Raw genomic sequence first — 19999 nt, 5'->3', positions numbered from 1 at the left:
CCACTAAGGGTTGCTGTGGGCATATATTGAGTGTTTGTCTTGTTTGAATTGATGTCTTGTAACTTTATTAATCAGAACTTTGGGTGGAGGAGGGAGGGCTGCACTTTGAAGAACAGCTATTTTAAAGCTAGAAACTTTAAAAAAAAAAACTTTTTTGTATGAAAAAATATACGTAACAAAATTTACCATTTTAACCATTTTTAAGTGTACAGTTCAGGGGCATAAAGACATTCACATTGCTGTGCAACCATCACCACCAACCGTCTCCAGAACTTTGTTAAACAACAACATGATGGCATCTTTGACGTGCTGCCGTTACGTACACATTTTTACCCCTAAAAGTATACAAAGAATTTTCGACAACAGAAAAGCAGGTCTCCTGACTAGTACTGCACGTTTCTGTTATTTGCAGGTGAACAGTAAGTAAAAGAGGGAGATGCTTAGCCCACTGAGTTCTAGAATAACATCAAAAGCAGAGGCTTGGTTTCACTGGGTTTCAAGAGGCTGGGAGGAACAATTACCACCAGCATTCTAGGAGGGGGCCCGGGAGCCTGGGTTTCTGGAAGCAGACTTGCTGGAGAGGAGGAAGATGACGAGCTTGTTCAACACTGTCCTGCCTCCTTGCTAGGGACCCCGCCCGCGCCCGGGGCTCACAGCCAGGCTCACCTCGTCACTCTCCAGGACCGCCCGGGCCCACTCATGGGCCTTGTATAGCTCGTGGCGGCGGTCTGGCTTCTCCTGGAACCGAGGCTCCTTTCTGGCAGGGTCATCGCCTCCGAAACAGGGAGACTGTGCTTTGGGGACGAGTTTTACATCGTCGACAAAGATGAAAGGCTTGAATATGGACCTGGAGAGAAAGGAGAGGTACTTCAGCCAAACCGAGCCTGGGGCTTGAGGACACCAGAGGCTGCCCTTTCCTTCAGCAAACATCTCCTGGGCCAGCTCACGGGGGCAGGCTGCCTGCCGGGAGAGACCCAACTGCATATCTTAGTAACGATTTTAGTAGAACTAACTGCTGTTTATAAGCTGCAAATTCTTCTATTTGCAGAGAGGAGACATCAAAACAGACTGGCTTTGTTCGGGGAAGGCCATTTAGGAGCCCCTTTCAGTCACATGAAAGGAGGCAGATAGACACAGTGTTTTGAGGAAAGGGTGCAATGGGCCACCGATCAGAGCTGGTCTATCTCCACCATGCTCTGTGGAAAGGGGCCTCCTGGAAAGGCAGGGTCTGAGACCTCAACCTTTTTTTTTAGGTTCTACCTTATTTGAAAATGTTTGAAATATCTCTGACAGACTCAAGGTGGGACAGATTAAGACAGATGACAAAGAATCCCGGGGCCCCAGAGAGGGCACACCACAGAGGACAGAAGTCTGGTTGTGTGAGAGTGAGGCTGAGAGGACGGTAGGCGGCTAACCCAAGAACTCTTTGATTCAGCTCTTTTGGCACAAGGGATGTCTTAGGGGACATGGCTGTGTGTGTGTGTGTGTGTGTGTGTGTGTGTGCGTGTGTGTGTGTGTGCGCGCACCTGTGCATACCTGGGGACATTTCAACACATCCCCCCAGATGCGCACACACCCCAAAAGAGCCATGTGTCTAAGAAACTGCATCTTGGGATCCCAGGCCAACGGGGTCTGTGGCGACCACAGCTGACAGTAACACTAGAGGGAAAGAGCCTCACTCTCCCTGCTCTGCACCCAGAAAGAACACGGCTGGATCAAAGCAGTCCTCCTGGCAGAGCACAGGCACCTCTGGGCCCCGAGGGTGGCCTGTTTTCAATCACACCACGCGGGCACCTGCAATAACAATTGGAGAGAATGAGACACACGCCCGCACCCCGTGTGTGCGGCTCAGGTTTGGGTTGTTTCCTCTCCTCTTAACTGGTACCTCCAGTGGATGAGAAGAGCTGGGAGGTTGATTCCCTCAGCCCCGAGGTGCCTGGACTTGAGGCGGCCAGAGCAGCCTTGCCGCTGTGTCACACAAACATTTTCACTATGCCACAATCTGCAAAGAACTGGAAACCCATGACCTTTGTACCCAAACTGTGTCCTTGGACTTGAGAGTCAGCATCACCCTCAGGCCCCATCCCCCACCCCACCCCCCACCCCCCACCCCCGTCCTGCTGAATAGAACCTGCTTGTTAAGGTCCCCAGGGGACTGATGACATCCAAGTCTGAGGAGCATGACCAGAGACCACAGTAACTAGCAGTGACCTCTTGAGTTTGTTCCCTGAGGTTGTCAAGGGAAAAGGGCTCAGGTGAAGAAGACCCTGATCACAGCATGAAAGGTCGGGCTCATCCTAATTTAATTTGAATATTGAAAGCAGTTGCTCCCAAAGCTGGCAAAGTGGGTGGTACAGGTTAAGGATAGTGTTGTGTTCTGCAGGTGATGCAAACGCAGGAGGCTGGGCCCATCCACCGTGAAGCACAAGGCATGGGCATGTGGGTGGGACCTAATTCCACAAGGCCGAGTCCTCCCAAGGAACTTCCCTCCCCAAGATGCAGGGGAGCTACCTCATACAGGGGGAACACACATTGCCACTTCGTACGGCCTCTGAAAATACCTCACTCCTCTTCCCTTCTCCTGAACGCTGAATGGGTGACTGTTGAAAGCGAAAGGAATTAATGCACAATTTTAAAGCGTCTAAAGAATTTTGATTACATGAAGTTGAATTCTCCAATTGGTCATTTGGTTGACTCTGCAAAAGGGCAGTTTGAGGGTTCACTGGCAGATGGTAATGGATGGGGAGGGAGAGGGGAGAGTGGGAGGGAGGGAGGGAGGGAAAGAGGTGGAAGAGGGCGGAGTCCGGCATAGAGACATCCAGGACTAACTGCCTCTGTGCCCCTCTGGCCTCTGACGACACAGCAGCCTCACAGCGGGCAAGTGTCCTCTCCTTCAGGGCCTGACAGCACTCGGGGTTTCCTGAAAAGGCAGTGCACACAACACACACCGTGTTCCAGCAGATGTGACCTGCAGCTTCCTTGGCCTGAGCTGAGAGCCCCTGAGCAACACTGGGCCCCGGGCTCCTGCCAAACACCCCAGAACCTGCACAGTTCACACCTCCTCCCCAGGCCCAGTGCTAGGCAGAGAGGGTCAGAGCCGGGGGATCCCCTGCTCTTGGCCTTGGAGGCGGGGTGGGTGCGGGCTTAGCCATGGCGAGCCAGGGAAACTGCAGTGTCCAGCAGAGCTGCTGAGCCCGGGCTGCTGAGGAGGTTCCTTGGGACAGGGGTTCTCCCGTATTATACCGGCCCCAGGCCACAGATGATGTTCACTCGCGTGATGCTACCCCAAACAACCCCCCGCACTGCACCTCTCTTCTCTACCCTTCAAAAGGCCATGTGGGAGTGACGTTTTCACTGGGAAATCGGTCACTCAGTTTCTGGAACCTCGGTGCTTTTCTTACCATGCGGCTCAGGACCATCCCGACACCGGCCCTGTGAGGGAGAAGGATGGCGCCGGTCTTGTTGAGCGACCATCCGGGTCTGCCTGCCTCGTGACAGTGGGGCAGGGAACTGGGCTGGGACTCAGAATGGGGGGGTGTGTCCCCTTGTCCCCTTTGAGTAACTATGGGGCCCATCATTTTCCCTCTCTGCCTCTCACTGGACTGAAACGATCTCTACGGTCCCTTTCAACTTTTAAAGCTATTGTGTTATTTCTCTTTCTATGTCATGCGGCCTGTGAACTTGTGTCTTCAAGAAGTTCATGCTAAGAACAATCATGGTCTTCTGCACCCAATATACAGGATAATAGCAGAGTAAAAGTCAGAACCCTCTATGTGATGGAACTTCAAACCAGTCCACACTCATTTTAACATCAGTGAGAGTGTCTGGTAGCATTTCTAAGACAGGAGGGACCATATGTTTAACCCTCCCATCTATCCATTTTAACTTTAAAAATAAATAAGTAAGTAATATGACGAGGTTCCCATAATATTCTAAGGCAGCCAAACCTCTCCAGGTGTTTTTTTCCAAAGTCTATAAGGAAGTCAGCACCCTCAGCTGCTAAAAACATGAACCATAGATGTGTCTGGTGGTTAAAGGTTTTTTTGAGATTGAATAAATAAAATTACTGCCAATAAGAAACTGCAATAATACTAATATACCAGGGTGTGGGAATTATCTATAACTCAGTCCTGATCATTTCTGTCCACATATCCAGAAAAGGGCATCGTGGATAACTCAGCAGTTTCCAAATGTTCTTATTTCCTGCCAATCCTTACAGAAAATCTCATTAAAAGTCCAAATAGGTGAGAAGATACTCGGACATCTTCCCACACTGAACCTCAGATGGTAGCTTCTTAAATGCCACTTGAGTAAATGTATGCTAAGTAATGGCCCAGAAAGAGGAAACGACTTGCCAAGGCCGCACGCCCAGCCAGCGGCAAAGCTGAACTGCCCTCTGGGTCGCGACCACCCCTCCAGGCCCACCCAGCCAGGGCGGTGCCCACTTCATCAGCCATGTGGAGAACCCCCAGAGGAGCCCGTGGGTGGCTCGGATGCAGGCGGGACACAGCTGAGGGAGCTCCGGAAGCTGATTCTGCCCCACCCTCAGAGCTGCCTCACAGACCGACCTTCAGAAAAGCTCCCTAACCCAGAGCTCGCCCTGGTCACCCAGCCCCTCCACGGTGTGGTGTGACACAAATACAGGATGATAGGCCCAAAGGGGGAAGTGCTTCCACCAGCAAAGGTCGGCCCAGTAGCTGGTCAATGAGGAAGTTTAAAGGTGGCTGAGCTACGCTAAGGGGACCCTCGAGCAGGACAATTAAACAAAGAAAGCCATGAGCAACATGAAAGGGAACCCCACCACTGAACCCGTCAGCTCTCACTGAGACAAAGCGAGGGGCCACGGCACGCAGTCTGACGGCACAAAGCCAGCACGGGCTTGCAAGGCCTGTCTCGGAGTCTGCAGGAGTTTAGTCCTGGGTGACACTCTGAGCCACAGCTAAGAAAGGCACTTGACTGGAGGCATCTTTGCCGTCTCTGTCCCTTGTTTCTTTCTAAAACCTTGAGACGGATACACCAAGCCAGTGTAAAAAATCTGTTTTCCTCTCATTTGTTTCTTCCTTTGGAAGGAAGACAAAATCATCACGAAAGTCTCTAACATTTTACAATACATCATAATTTTCAAAGTGCTTTCATTCAATTCTCATGGAATTTCATTCATTCATTCATTCAATATGTGTGTAATGCTGAGATCCAGATACTATTCTAAGTACTAGGGATACAGCGGGGCAGCAGTCCCCAACCTTTTTGGCACCAGGGACTGGCTTCGTGGAAGACAATTTTTCCACGGACGGCGGGGGTGTGGGGTGATGGCTCAGGCAGTAATGTGAGGGCTGGGGAGCGGCTGTAAATACAGATGAAGCTTCGCTCGCTCGCCTGCCGCTCACCTCCTGCTGTGCGGCCCGGTTCCTAACAGGCTGCAGACCAGGGGTTGGCTGGGGACCCCTGCAGCAGTGAACAAGGCAGGGCAAAAACGTCTGTACCATTTCACAGATGAGATGACTGAGGCTCACAGAAGCTAAGTGCTTTGTCCACAGGTACATTCCTAATACGTGCCAGATGGAGAAGTAAATTCAGATCTTCTAAATCTAAAGTCATTTTCCCCCATTACCACTCACCCTTATATATCGCTTCTGCGGGTTTCTAAAATATATATATATACCCATTATGCTACTGCAGAAAAGCAAAATATTTTTGTGCTTTGGAATTTACGTATCAGTGGCCAGCTCACATTTCTGACTTCAAACATGGCTCTGTTCACACTGAAGATGCAGAAACTCCCTGAGCGATGAAGCTGGGCTTATCCTGTGCCCTGGAGTCCCCAGCAGATCCGCTGGCGCAGAAAATAGCAGCACAAAGGCTCCTGCTTGGATGAATTTGCTAAACTTTGAACCAATCTGAAAAGGGCCTGGAAGAACCAGTTTCTCTCAGCTGCAGGTGTCCCTCTGAATGGTTCATCCATGGGTCATCCCAGCTTGACTGTGAGTCACTTTAATCATATAGTCAAAGCCACATCTGGTGGAGAGCAGAACTTACCCACGAAGGGTGTTTTCATTTAGAGGGAAAGAGAACTAGTACTTTTGGAGCATGGGACACCCTGAGGGCTGGATCCAGATACTCTGGGCGGTTTTGGAAAGTCAAAACCGTGGGGTAGGAGAGAGGAAAAAGACAGTGTTGGGAGAATTGGGAATGAAATCAGAGGCAGCGCTATTTTATGCAAGGCCCTCGGCTCTGTGTCTGTCTGTGCAGACTGTGCCCCACACTGTATTTACATAGTAAACTACGGTGTCTACAGCCCATGACATCATCTCCAATAATGAAAAGGTTCCACTTGTCACTAACATTTGAATGAACCAGACAAGACAGTCTCAGCTGATGCAATGTAGCCTCTCGAGCCTAGTACCTGGGAGAAGACGAAGAAAACACACACACACACACCATGTCCCTTGCGTGTCCCCATTCCCTGCCACTAAAGTGGGTCAAACACCCCCTTTTTCCTAGAACTTCCTCCCTATTTTCTGTTTACCAGGCTAAAGTACACAGCCTAATACAATTAAAGAAATGGGTGGGGAAATAGCCTTCTAATATTTAAAATGGAAAATTTTTAATACTCTCCCCCTCTTGGTTTATCCATCCTGTATCTTGAGTGTTTGTGTGTTTTCTCAGATGCGGGGGCCTCTCAGTGGTGAAAATAACAAGCCCTAATTCATGATGTCTGCCGATTTCCAAGGTGTAAACACGCCCACTGGGGCCCATTTCAAGCTACCGATGTGATGTCACTGAACACAGGGTTGGGAAGAGATGACATCATCAGCTTCCATAGGCTCCGGCACACCACGAGACTCGGAATCTTACACTGCCTCCAAATGCGAAGCTACCCCTCTGCTCTTTCCCTCTCCAATTCTTCATATCGATGAGCTTTAACAAGTACTGCTTCCACGTAGGAAATGGCCTCCAAAGGTCAGAACCGGTGCGCTAAAGCCAACGAGTGTAACTATATGGATGACCAAGGCACCAGCTGACTCAACAGAATATTAATATGATGGAATTTGCCTGCTCAATACAATTAATTAAAGGTCTTTTGCATCTCCTACCCACTCTCAAACTGACTTCTGCATCTGCTTCCAACTCTCAAACTTACATAGTACCTGGTACATATTAGGAGGAAGGGAGGAGAGAAGGGAGGGAAGGAGGAAGAAAAAAAGGGAATGTGAGGACAAGCTATATCAAGAAAAGGATCTATAATTGATGCAATGAGCAAAGAGTCAAGAAGTTCTGAAGCAGGCAGACCAATAGTAAGATGATGTCCTTTGGTTTCTAACGTTAATTAGGAAGATAAATAATATAGTCTTCTTTGATTATAATCTTTTGCAAGTCCACTGCTCTGAAACTATTTCTTGCAAACATCTCTCTAATGTTTTTAGCATTAGCAGAAGCCGGTTAAAATTTCCCTAATTTTATTACCTAAAAACCCAAGAGTAGGTAATTACGCTTCCCGATGACAAAATACAAAATGTTGGGAATGCCCAATTACAGAGAAACATTGAAATGCTGAATAGGAGGAAAAGAATCTATGACAGTTCTATAGTCACAGTAGGAAATGTAGCTCATTTAACCAGAGAAGATAAAAATGAATGTCTTCCGGGAAGCCCTTAATAGGTCTTTTCAATTAACTTAACCATGAATAACTTTCTTTTAAAATTACTTGAAATTTTCCATTTTAGATATTAGAAAGCTATTTTCCAGCTCATTTTTAGAATTATATTAGGCCGTGTACTTTACCCTAGGAAACAGAATTGCTTTATCTTCACATCCCGGCAATCACAAGCCCTGTCTTCTAAGCACAGTTAGAGCAGCTGTCTGAGACATCAGGAACCAACGGGGTTGCTGTGGTCATTCTTCAGTTCAACCTGCTCCTTCAAAGGCTCCTGTTCCCTGAAGAACAATGTCTAAATACCTCAGCAGAATGTTCCAGACAGACTCTAAATGCCTACATGTACCCCAGCGGGCCAGCACAAAGTGCTCACAAAAGCCACCAGCAAGCGAGGTCAGTCCACAAGGGGAAGTCAGACACCAAGGAGAGGAAAGACAAGCCCCAGATCTCATGGATCAACAAGGGGGTGGGAGTGGGGCCATGGAACCAAGCGTTCAGGACTGGAAGACAAAATCAAGAGAAAGCAGCTGGAGTCAAACAGAGGCGTGTCCTGAGAGGTTGCCTGGAATACTGCCCAGCGGGCAAGGCTCGCTGTCAGAGGCCAGCAGAGGTCCCATGTTGGGCTTGTGTACTGGTGGGGGGGTGAGGGGGCGGGTGGAGGAGGGATGGAAACATGAACTACAAGAGGATGCACAGCTGCAATGTGTGCCGTTCTGTCTCATGCCTCTCTGCCTCTGCATATGCTGTTCCCTCTACCCAGAATGTCATTCCTGCTTTTAGCACCTAACACACCTCTCTTCCTACAACCCCCAGTGCTCAAGAGTCCTTTCTCTGTGGTTTCCCCCTTCATTGTCTCCTTCGTGCCACCTCTTATCTTGCGCACACTTTGTCTCTAGTACCCAACAAGCATAAGATTTGGTACACAGCAGGTGCCTAATAAGTGCTTGTTGAATGAATAATGAATGAGTGAAAAAACTAAGGATAGCTTATACCGAATTTAATAGGTCTTGCTAGAAAGATCTATTGATGTTGGCAGTAGTGAGGTCAAAGTGTCAGGAAAGGTACTTGGCTTCTCCCCTGAGTCATCGAACAGTCCCTAGCTGGACACTGCCATTGTCTTGTATTCCTGAAACAATACGGGGAGAGTAAATACTTTCAGCTGGAAAGGGAATGAAATCAAACAGCTACAGATTCCCTGGTAGCAGAGTCAAAGGTTTGATACCCGACACTCAAATGATGATGGTTTTCAGCCAATGGAGCACATGAAAAATACCAAAGAACCTACTGAAATGGGCAGTCTTCTAGACCTCTCCAAGCTGAGGATCAGACTCACCAGATAGATTCCTAAGTCCACCTTAAAGATTCTGATACAATAGGTTTGGGTCAAGGCATCCTTATTTTTCAAAAACTCCCCTAAGTGATTCTGATAATTTAGAAATCACTGGATGGTTGTGTCTAAGCCACTGATGACATGATTTGTGGTGTGCATGACTGAAAGTTACCACGCAGAAGGGCTGCTGTCTACCCGGTAGATCAGAGATAGTCTTAATAAATAATACTTAAAATTGTGTCCATGGTACAGGACAGACACAAGCTTGGAGAGGTTAAGAGACTTACCAGTTACTAAGTGACAGAGGTGGAATTCAATTCTAGATGCCGTGTTCTTAAACACTGTGCAGTGCAAGCCCTTTGCTGAAGTGTGTGGGCAGAAAGCAATACCCTAAAACACAATGTCTTAGAGAAGAGGCCAGTGCACTTGAAGTGGCTTCAATGTGCATTGCCTCTGGACCATTCTGTCCCCTAACTCATAGGAACTGGTGGTTTTGATCAATCTTGGGCACTCCTGTATCTTTCTGTCTCACTGGGTCTTATTTATCTTTGCATCCCTCAAATACAGCACAATGCCTGGCCCATAATATATATTAATAAATGTTTGTTGAATTTAAAACAATTTGCTTCCATGATGGTGATGAACGGTATGTGACAAAAGCCAAGAACTTCCCTTCATCACAGCTCTTTGTGCTGCACTGGCCATGGTGAGATGACTAAAAAACGTGACTCAGCTATACAGCAGGAGGTGCAGGAACTCAGTGTGTGATTACTGGGTGAGCTCTCAAGGGAAGCACACGCTTGCCACCTGTGTGACTGTGTCTCAGACAAACCTGGAAGGATCTGGGGTCCCAGTGAAGTAGTGAATGCATGGCGAGCTTCTGTTCTGAGGCAGGACAGACACTACACTGGCTGTGGTAAGGAAAGACTCGGAGTCTATACAGACTCCACTGGCTTTGTCCCGTAAGATGTCAATCATAGTCTGCACAGTGATGCTTTCTGTAAAGAAAAGAGACAGAGAGGAGGCAAGCTGTAACCAAAATCCATCAGTCCTCTCCCTTTTTAGTAACAGAACCCCTGAAATTACAGCTGGGAACAGAACTGCCCAAGTAGGGACTATATTTCCCAGCTCCCCTTGTGGCTAGATGTGGTCACGTGGTAGATCCTGACCAACGGGAGGTGAGCAGAAATTATGTGTGCAACTTCCCCGTTACATCCATAAAAAGGAGTGTTTGCCCTTCACTTTTTTCCCTCCCTTCCTGCTGGCTGGGAGATGCCAGTGAGTGTACCACAAAAGGAAGTCACGTGTTGAGGCAGAATAACCCACCCGCCCTGGACTGTCCATATACGTCTGAACTGTAACATGGGAGAGAAATAAATTTCCATTTTCTTTAAGCCACATTACTCTGGGGTCTCTGTGTGACAGCACTTGGCAATTCCTCAACTAGTACAGTATGCAACAGAATGATATTCATAAGAAAGTATGCAATCTATGCAGTGCACCAAGCCAGCTCTCTGGTACAATCTTGCTGGTTAGAGTCAATACTATATTTGGAGAATGACCTCCCTGCAGTGGGAAATATACACAGAGAGGTATTTAGAATATTTAGAGCCATGAGGACTATTGGCTCTGACTTCAGATAAACAGACTAACAAATCTTTTACTACACAGGATCCTGGGTTCTACGTTTTCTCCCTCTGTTTATAATTCATTGAAACGCTATTTTTTCAGTGTGTTCACAAAGATCAAATCAGAGCATCACATAGAGAAAAGGTGCCTTAAACTTCACTACCACAACTCACATCCTCTTTGTAAATCTCTATGCGTAACACATCACACCTAAAAGTATTAACAGTAAGTCCTTCTGTTCCTCAACTATCCAGGGTTCAAACTTCCTCACTGTTTCATAAATGAGTTTACTGATTTAAACCAGGATCCAACAGGTTGATAATGTCTCTTAAGACTCTTTTAGTCACTGCGTCTCATTTTTCCCCCTTGCATTTTATTTGTTGGGCCATTTCTCCTGAGTTTCTCACACTCTGGACTTTGCAAGACGGACTTTGCAGATGGTGTTCTGAATATTTTCCTCCATCCTCTGTATTTCTGGTAAACTAGTAGCTAGATCCAGAAGCTTCATCAGATTTACATTTGATATTTTGGCAGGACTACCTTACAACTGGTATTATATACTTTTACCAAGCTAGGTTTTTGAAGTGAAAAACTTTTAGGGTTTTTTATAAAGTTCCGATTTGTAAATGGATACTTTCTTACCTTCCTACCCAGAATTTATTAATTAAGTTCTATAGCAGAAGTCCTAAAGCGTTCTTCTAGATTGAGTCAGCCAACTTTTTCTTAAAGAACCAGATAGGAAATATGTTAAGCTTATGGGCCCTATAATCTCTGCCATAACTTACCTGTCGCAACTGCTCAACTCTGCCACGTAGCATGGAAGTAGCCATAAGCAATAGGTAAATAAATGGGCGTGGCTGTGTTCTAATGAAATTGTATTTACAAAACAGGGAACAGCCAACAAGTTATAGTTTGCCAACTCCTGTTCTAAATGACCAATGGCAAATATAAAATGTGGCCACTGTGTTTATGTGGAAGGGTTTTCCACTCACGCATACAAGTAACAAGCTATCCAGTCACCCACATTTACCTAAACATGGATTCTGACTAAGTCAATAGTGGGTGGAAGATACAGGGTTCAGGAAAGGAATTCAGTTCAACAATTTGACTCAGCAAATGTTCATGGAACAAAGGACTATACCAAGCCTCACAAGGGGATCCTACGATGAGTAAAAGACAACACCCCTGATGTCAAGACTCAGCAGGCTAATGGGAGAGGAAAATATATGAAGAAGGTAAGTCACATATACAAATGCTGAGGTACAAGCAAGGCTGGAATAAGTATCAAACAAGACAAGCATAAGGACATCAGCATTTAAAGGAGAAATAGGAAAAGGAAACATCCATGATGAGAAAGCATCATGTAAAAATAAATGCAAGTTGTCATCTTGCCTGCACAGCAAGGACTTTAGCACGAGTCGGTCTCTATATACAAGGTCTATTCTCTACTCTTCCTCTCTGCTCATTCGCCTAAGTTCAAACAAGGTCTCTGAAATAGCTGCAAGACAAAGGGTATGAGAGGGAGAATTGTAAGGGATACACTAACTCACCTTCTTGCTTTTCTAAGCTGTCTTTGCCTGCACAGCAGGCTAGATGGTCATCAGCTGGAGAAAAAACTTCAGAAAAATTGAACTCATCCTCTCCCGTCCACCAGCCTTGACTCTGAGCATAACTCCTGAGTTCAGGATGCTCTGCGTCAATCTTAGTCGTGAGCGAAAGCTGATTGCAAATGCACTTGACTCCCTCTGTAGAGAGTGCAAAACCCAGTTATTTAGAAATAGACTTACAAAGACTTAATCAAGAAATGGAAATTTACAGGGCGTCTCTCCCCTGCAACTTGACTCTTAAGTATAGGGAGGAATGGATTCTGTTTCTGAAGAGAGAAACAGATGATCCTTGGTTCTCTTTTAAGATTTCCCAGGAGGTGTGACCACTCCTGACACATTTTATCACATTTTCAATGAGCAACAGTCACTTGATCTGGCGAACTAAACCCCAAGCATTTACTACTCACAAGAAAAGTGAAAGGTTCTTTGAAAGAGGCGCTGTGCTACTAACAAGACTCATGAACGTCGCAGCTCCAGAGATTCCTCCTCCCCAATGTAGTCTCACTCCACCTGAAGGAACAGTTTATACTACTGCCCTCTGCTCAAATATATATATAGTTTTTTTTTTTTTGTTTTTTTTTTTTTTTGCGGTACGCGGGCCTCTCATTGTTGGGGCCCCTCCCGTTGCGGAGCACAGGCTCTGGACATGCAGGCTCAGCGGCCATGGCTCACGGGCCCAGCCGCTCCGCGGCATGCGGGATCCTCCCAGACCGGGGCACAAACCCGCGTCCCCTGCATCGGCAGGCGGACCCCCAACCACTGCGCCACCAGGGAAGCCCTATATATAAAATATGATACTTCTTCATTCAAATTTTTTTCAGGTCCCAACATTTAGAAAAACACAGTAGCCCTGATAATGAATTGTTTTATTTATTTATTAATTTAGGCCACACTGCACAGCTTATGGGATCTTAGTTCCCCGACCAGGGATTGAACCCAGGCCCCTGGCAGTGAGAGCACAGAGTCCTAACCACTGGACTACCAGGGAATTCCCGATAATGAATTATTTTAAATTAATGGAACGTGTGTGCAAATATACATGTGTCTGGGTGCATGTGTGCACACGATGTGCATGAGGTTGAGAAAAATCTCTGGGACTTTGTTTCTGTAACTAAGAATTGGGACTTGCCCCCAGGCAAACAGTCAATATGAAATGTCAGGTGTGTGCTTCCCAAGCATTGACATCCTTCACTCCAGGCTCAGGAAACCCCCGTTCCTCTCTAGAAGCAGAAGCCCAGAAATGAGAGGCACTCCAGAGCCTACACATGAAGCACAGAGGGTCTGCAACAGCAGCATGACTTCTCTAAGTCCAGGCACCATGGCCTCAGCTTTTCCTGTCCTCGAAACTCTCCACCGGCCACCCCACTCACCTGTGATTCTCTCCGCAGCCCAGTACTTCCCCACGGTCTCCAGCACCCAGGCTTCCTCACTGTCCACGATCAAATATGCACTTTGGAAGCTGTGGTAGGAGTTTGCATCTTCATAATAATTCCCGCCTTGTCCATGTTCTTCCAACAAGGCGACGATGACATCTAAGGCTTCTTTAGCTGTTGCCCCTCTCTCTAAACCAAGCCTGAAGTAAGAAAACCAGAAGCATACCTCTGTCATTCCTCACCACCTCATTATCAGCATAGGAACCAAAGGCTGGGATGGGGCTGAGCTATGAAGAATGCCAATGTGTGTAACTATGTTAAACACTCAAGCCAATACGCAAACAGATAAACAGCACTCGAACTCAGATACACAACTGTCACACATTCGGTTCAAAATCACGGGGGTGTTTTCTGTCTTTGGACGCCCCCCTTGCATATCAGGAGCCCAGTGGCTTCTCCCTCTTGAAAGGAAGCTCGGCCACCTCTCTTTCTCTTTTCTAATTCTGACTCCCCTAGAGCTGGTCAGCTCAGTTGCAGCCCTTAGCAAGACCCCCTCTCTGTGGCTTGTTCTCCCTCCTGCCTCTGGACAAAAGGAAACCTCTGCCCAGTCCAGCCTTGACCTCTATTATTCTACACCAGATGTTTTGTTTTTTGTTTTGTTGTTGTTGTTGTTTTCAATTAATTTATTTTATTTATTTTTGCTGTGTTGGGTCTTCGTTTCTGTGCGAGGGCTTTCTCTAGTTGTGGCAAGTGGGGGCCACTCTTCATCGCGGTGCGCGGGCCTCTCTTGTTGCGTAGCACAGGCTCCAGACGCGCAGGCTCAGTAGTTGTGGCTCATGGGCCTAGCTGCTCCGCGGCATGTGGGATCCTCCCAGACCAGGGCTCGAACCCGTGTCCCCTGCATTAGCGGGCAGATTCTCAACCACTGCGGCACCAGGGAAGCCCCACCAGATGTTTTGATTAGTAATAAAAGTGCTCCACAGCCAGCCATTGTCCTCTGTGCATATAATTCACTCACGATCTCATTAGCGATGGGCGGCTGGTTCGTCCATGATCAGTCCTTTTTCTACATATTCTCCTCCTACCTATCAGCCCACCTCTACTGGTGTGGCTTACAGCTTCAGTCGTCCAAAAGGACATATTTCTTTCAAAGTGAAACAGCAGTCCCCTCCCAGCCCTTCCAATTAATAGACCCCTTAAAGCAGGCACAGACTGCCCTCTGTGTGACCCTGAGCAAGTTCCATAATATACTTGACCTTCAGTTTTACGTCACCTGTAAAATAAACACCTACATCACTGAGTACTATGAGGATGGGTTTTATGAGACAATGAACATGAAAATACATGGCTCTAGGGCCCAGCACCAAGTACGTGATCAGTAAGTTTCCAGACATAGCACACTGTGGCAGAAAAACAAATGACGCGGAGATAAAGGGACCTCAGTTCTAATTCTGGTTCTGCTATCCACCAGGGATAAACTTTCCGAACCTTGATTTTCTCATCTGTAAAGTGAAAACAGTACTACTTCCCTCTCAGGCTGATTTGAAAGAAGATGGCATGTAATGGGTGCCCGGTAAATGTCTACTTATTCATCTCTTCATTCAACTTGTACTTCTGGGGGCAGAAGCACAGAGCAGAGCAATGAGCCTGCTAAGATGATAGCAGAGGCCAGTCCTGGGTGAGTTTTCGACTTGAGATGCAATCGTTATTAAAATTCACCCAGCTTGATTCTTCCTGAAGGGACATTTCACTGTGCTGCTGGATAATGCAACTCTGTGCTCTGGTCTTATCTTTGCAAGAGGCTTATTTTCGTAGGTAATTGTATATCAATTCATTTGGCATTTCTCAATTTAAGCTTATTTAGGGAGACTGGTGACAAGGCAATGCTTTGAGACGCTGAAGCCTGAGACTTCATGGGAGTGATAAAAGAATAAACTCGTTAGAAGGTGGAATTAGTGGACTCTTCCGTTGGTCAGTGCCATCTTCTCCAAAACGGCGTAGAGGAAATAAGTGCTCACCTTACCTTGAGGATCCAGAGCAAACAAGTGTGCTGTGAGCACCTCTCACAGAGCAGAGCTGGGCACACAGGAGGGGCCCTGCTTTCCACAGGTCCTGCTTTCCACAGGTCCCTGGTGGCCCCTGGTTACACTGTCTTATGTACGTATTCCAGGGAGAACCCTGTGCCCAGGGCCTTGCAGGGCCCCAACTTACCCATGCAAATGTGTGCTAGGAGCCTGTGAATACCCAGCCGGGGCAACAGTGCCACGTCTGGAAGCTGTGACTTCTCTTGTGCAGTTTCTAACTTACTCTCCTGCTGTTCTGCCTGTTTGGGTCCCACGCTGAAATTCCAACACACGTGCCCTCCCAGACTGACTTTGATGCCCTCTGCATGGCATCTGCAGGGGCGCCTCAGCGCTCATCCACAGACACGATTCTGATTATACCCCTCATGCCAGGACCATGGGGAGAAGATACGCCTTTGTCCCACCTGACCATTCCCTTGCGGTCTCTCTGCCATGGGCTGAGAACAGGACAACTGCCAGAGCTGTGAATGACAGCGGGTTACACCCTCTCCGCCTGAGACTCAGAGCTACAAATGCACCAGGCTATGGTGATCCAGGCCACGAGTCTCCCAACACTGAGGCCTGTTTTAAGCTTTTCATGACAGTTTCCCCTCCTAGATGAGGCAGATTCATCTGACGCAAAATGAGAACACATTTTGCGTCAGGCTGGTCCCCATGCCTCCTTTCACTTCGGGTGCTACACCTCATTATGGGCTTGACTGGAGCAGGAAAAGGAATGAAATTAACTGGGCCAATGTGAGAGTCTCGCTCTGACATCAACCTTCAGTGAAATTCAAATCCTTCCAAGGGTGTGCTTGGTCCGGGTTTTTCTGGATCTTGGAGTTAGATGCTCCCAAATTCAGATCCTTATTTTTTATGGGAAATCCCGGAGAAAATCCCTCTTTGGGGCCCATGACCTTTTCACTGGTATGTCAAGCTCACTGTGCCCATTCCTGAAAGGTTAACACAGCTCACTAAGGAAGATGAGCACCGTGTGCACTCCCCTCACGCAAGCCCTCGTGTTTAGAAACTCAGCTTGCTTGTCTTTGTGACACCTATGTCTCCATCCATTAGGGAGACCCCTGTGCCTTTGAATCCCAATTAGGTAAAACTAAGTTATAACTAGATTTACCGTGGATATATAATCACTGCCCTGGGGAAAGTCATAAAAGTAGTCAACTCCCCTCCCCTTTTAGGGATGAGCTTGGTGTTCCTATAGGGATGTAGATGCAAACAATCTTCCTTCTCCCCCGCAGATCCAGGGGTCTGCAAAGCCCCTCTTGGTTCATGATGTTTTGGACATCGAACAATTCCCAGCCTCTAGCCAGAGGGATAGAAGCAGGAGGGGGGAAAAGTAGATGCTAAGGGCTGTACTGATTTGGAAGAAAGACGTGGGGAACCTTTTGACTAACCTCTGTCTCTTGGTATCCAGAGCTTCCTGGCTCCTGGAAAGGAGAAGTAACCTGCGATCTAGTACAGACAGGGGTCACCTCCCTGAGGGGAGTGGGCCCCGGTACACCAGGCTCTGTCGACGCCTCAGGCAAGTCCCTTAACCTCAATTTCCTGTCTACCAAACGGAAGTAATCAGACCCACTTCACTGGATTGCTGTCAAAGTTAAATGAAATATTCTATGCAAAACGCATCATACAATAGTGTTCGCGAAATAGTAACTCTAATCCACAGGTTCTTTCCTCCTACAGATACTGGCTGGGCCCCCTTTCAGGTCACCTGTGGGTCCTCACACTCCCCACAACCTAAAGACAACCCTTGGCCCTTTCCAGTGATTACACTGGCCTCTTTTCAAGGACTTTTGTGTCTTTTTATACACTGAGGGTCTGATGGAAAGTATCCAGAATTATCAGATGCTCTAAAATATTGGGATGGACTGGGTTTTAGTGACAAAGTTAAACCCAAACGGAGCAGCAAAAGTCAGTCTACAGAAAAAGAAGAGAACGGAGCAGTCATGCACAGGGAAGAAGAGGCGTGAAACACTGAACGAAGGCAGTGACGCGCTGGGGCCAGCTGCGCCAGCTCAGAGCAGACTGCTCTACATCAAGAATTTCGATCTAGTGGTTAAACCATCGGCAGCCTGAAATCAATCATCGTGGGAGCGTTTACACCATGGAAACTGGAAAAGGCTACAGATCAGAGCTGCCCCCACCATCCCGCCCCAGGCTGGTTATTAAACATTTACCAGAATGCCACTGATGGATGAGTTCTAAGAGCTTTCTAGTTCTCATCCAAGAGGCCAAGGCGCATTATCATGAGAGACAGACCTTGGATGGTAAGAGAGCCCTGACCTCCAGAAAATCAATTCCCATTTTTCTAGGCTAGCTCCATTCATCTTCTTTTTACTTGGTACCAACCTCCTGAAACATGCAAAAATGGAGTATATGTGTTTATGTGCCTTTTCCCTGGAGAAAGGGATTCGTTGACAGATTCTCACAGAGATCAGTGGATCGTAAGTAGCAGATGTTACTTAACATCATAAACATAAAGTGAAAATGAAATATAAAAACAGTATTGCCTAATGCTTGAATTCCCACAGCAAACCTCTAGGAAACACATACAAATTATACTTTTATCTTAAACTCAGTGCCCAATAAAGTGCTACCAACGTTCACTTAACAGCCCTTTGGACTGAGGCTGGATTTGACGTGCTGTTGGAAAGCACAAAAGATCAGAATCCGTAGAGGGGCAGCCGGCCCTGTATAATCTTTGAATAATCAACCCCAGGTCTAGCAAGCACTAGAAATAGAGTGTAAAGTGCAAAGAGCTTGCTCTCCCAGGAGCTGTCCAGGAAAGAATTGGCATCCAAGCCCAGTAGACAAGCACAGACAGAGGAAGGAGTGATCCCTCCGACAGCAATACCTTGCAGATACTGAGCCCAAATTGAAAGAACACAGCTCACGGACTGAAATTTTCCTCTAGCGCCCTGGTTCTCAACGCTTCGTGTGTATCAGAAGCACCTGGAGGGCACGTTCAAGCACGGATTGCTGGTCCCAACCCCCAGAGTTGCTGATTCAGGAGGTCTGTGGTGGGGACCCAGAATCTACATTTCAAACAACTTTCCAGGTGATGCCAGAGCTACTGGGTCACCAGCCACACTTCGAGACCCACTGCTCTGGAACCCTGCTACTCAAACAGTGCTCTGTGTGCTTCAGCACCCATCACCTGGGAGCCTCTGAGACACTGACCTAGGAGGCCTTCTGGCTCAGGGGTCACGTTTAGCATTCGGTTAGTATGAACCGGCCCCTCGCTATCTGACTGGGCTCAGCTGAACTGATCATAGCTTGTATAAAGCTGAGACCCTGAGCTCACAAAGAGCCGCTCGAGGTGCAGACACCTGCGGCAGGGTCCTCTTCACATACCTGGACATGGGTGGCCAGGGAAGGAGTTAAAGTTAAATGACTATGGTTAAATTCACCCTGTAATCTACTCCTGACACTTGTTAGTGTCCAGACCTTGGTAACTATCACAACCCCAGTTATGTGCCGAGTATATCTTCTCGGTCTACAGCCCCGCAGCGTTGTACACCCCGGTCACAGGCATCTTCTTCTCGAAGCATTCCTAAACAGACTCAGTCCATTATCATCTCTGAACATGCAGGGGTGTCTGCTGAGGGCCTGGGATTCTGTGCCATTCATGTGGCTACAAATCTCAGATTTGCCTTGAGACACGCCTCTCCTTCTGTCATCTTAAATTGGTCTTAAAATCTTGTATTGCTCAATTTTCTGTCTTCTCCCTGCAACCAGACTAAAATCTCTTTGCAGTTTTTGAGCTTCTTCATGTGCCCACAGAGGCTAGCACAAAGCAGATATTCAGTAACTCTCGTTGCCTTATAGGTTGATGAACTTGAGAAGACACATCAGAGGCTTTGAAGAAATTAAAAAAAAAAATTCTTTTCTGTCGTCCCTTAGAAATCAACTGTTTAAATGGTGGTATTTGCCAGTTCTATAAATCCCCTGCCATAAAGTCAACGATAACTCAAAATGCAAGGCTATGAATGAGGCATAAAAGGGACATTATTTTTCATTGTTAACTCTTCACTTTTAGGATTTCTATTAAGCACGGAGGTAAAAATACTGGGACAACTGTCAAAACATAAGCTCAAAACTTGTTGTTATTCTATCCATTTCATTCTGTTGATCAAGAGAAAACTGATTATAAATATAAGGCTTTTCCCTCCTTTTCTCCAGCTCAGGGAACCTGCACCTTCTGAGTTTATAATAACCAGGAAGCATAAGGAAGGGTGAGGAAGGTATAAAGGCCATATGGCATCAAAGGGGTGTCACAAACAGACCTGCCCATCAGCTGGAAGAAGCTATGGGCCACGGAGGTC

General features: G+C 47.1%; 1 protein-coding gene across 3 annotated transcripts in view; it reads right to left on the bottom strand.

Moving 5' to 3' along the window:
- Positions 1-19999, bottom strand: part of SCRN1 (secernin 1) — a 61794-nt gene that overhangs the window by 10404 nt on the left and 31391 nt on the right. For all 3 annotated transcript variants that reach the window (XM_027102298.1, XM_027102297.1, XM_027102296.1), the window contains 4 exons: positions 13591-13793; positions 12164-12358; positions 9817-9982; positions 667-847 (listed from right to left, as the gene is read on the bottom strand). In XM_027102298.1, coding sequence (XP_026958099.1) covers positions 667-847; positions 9817-9982; positions 12164-12358; positions 13591-13793 — 745 coding nt within the window. The remainder of the gene's footprint in view (positions 1-666; positions 848-9816; positions 9983-12163; positions 12359-13590; positions 13794-19999) is intronic.

The sequence above is a fragment of the Aethalodelphis obliquidens genome, unplaced genomic scaffold (genome assembly GCF_003676395.1).
Source record: "Aethalodelphis obliquidens isolate GAN/ISIS:26980383/991018 unplaced genomic scaffold, ASM367639v1 scaffold5, whole genome shotgun sequence".
NCBI classification, from domain to species: Eukaryota; Metazoa; Chordata; class Mammalia; order Artiodactyla; family Delphinidae; genus Aethalodelphis; species Aethalodelphis obliquidens.
This window is presented reverse-complemented; position numbering and strand designations above follow the sequence as displayed.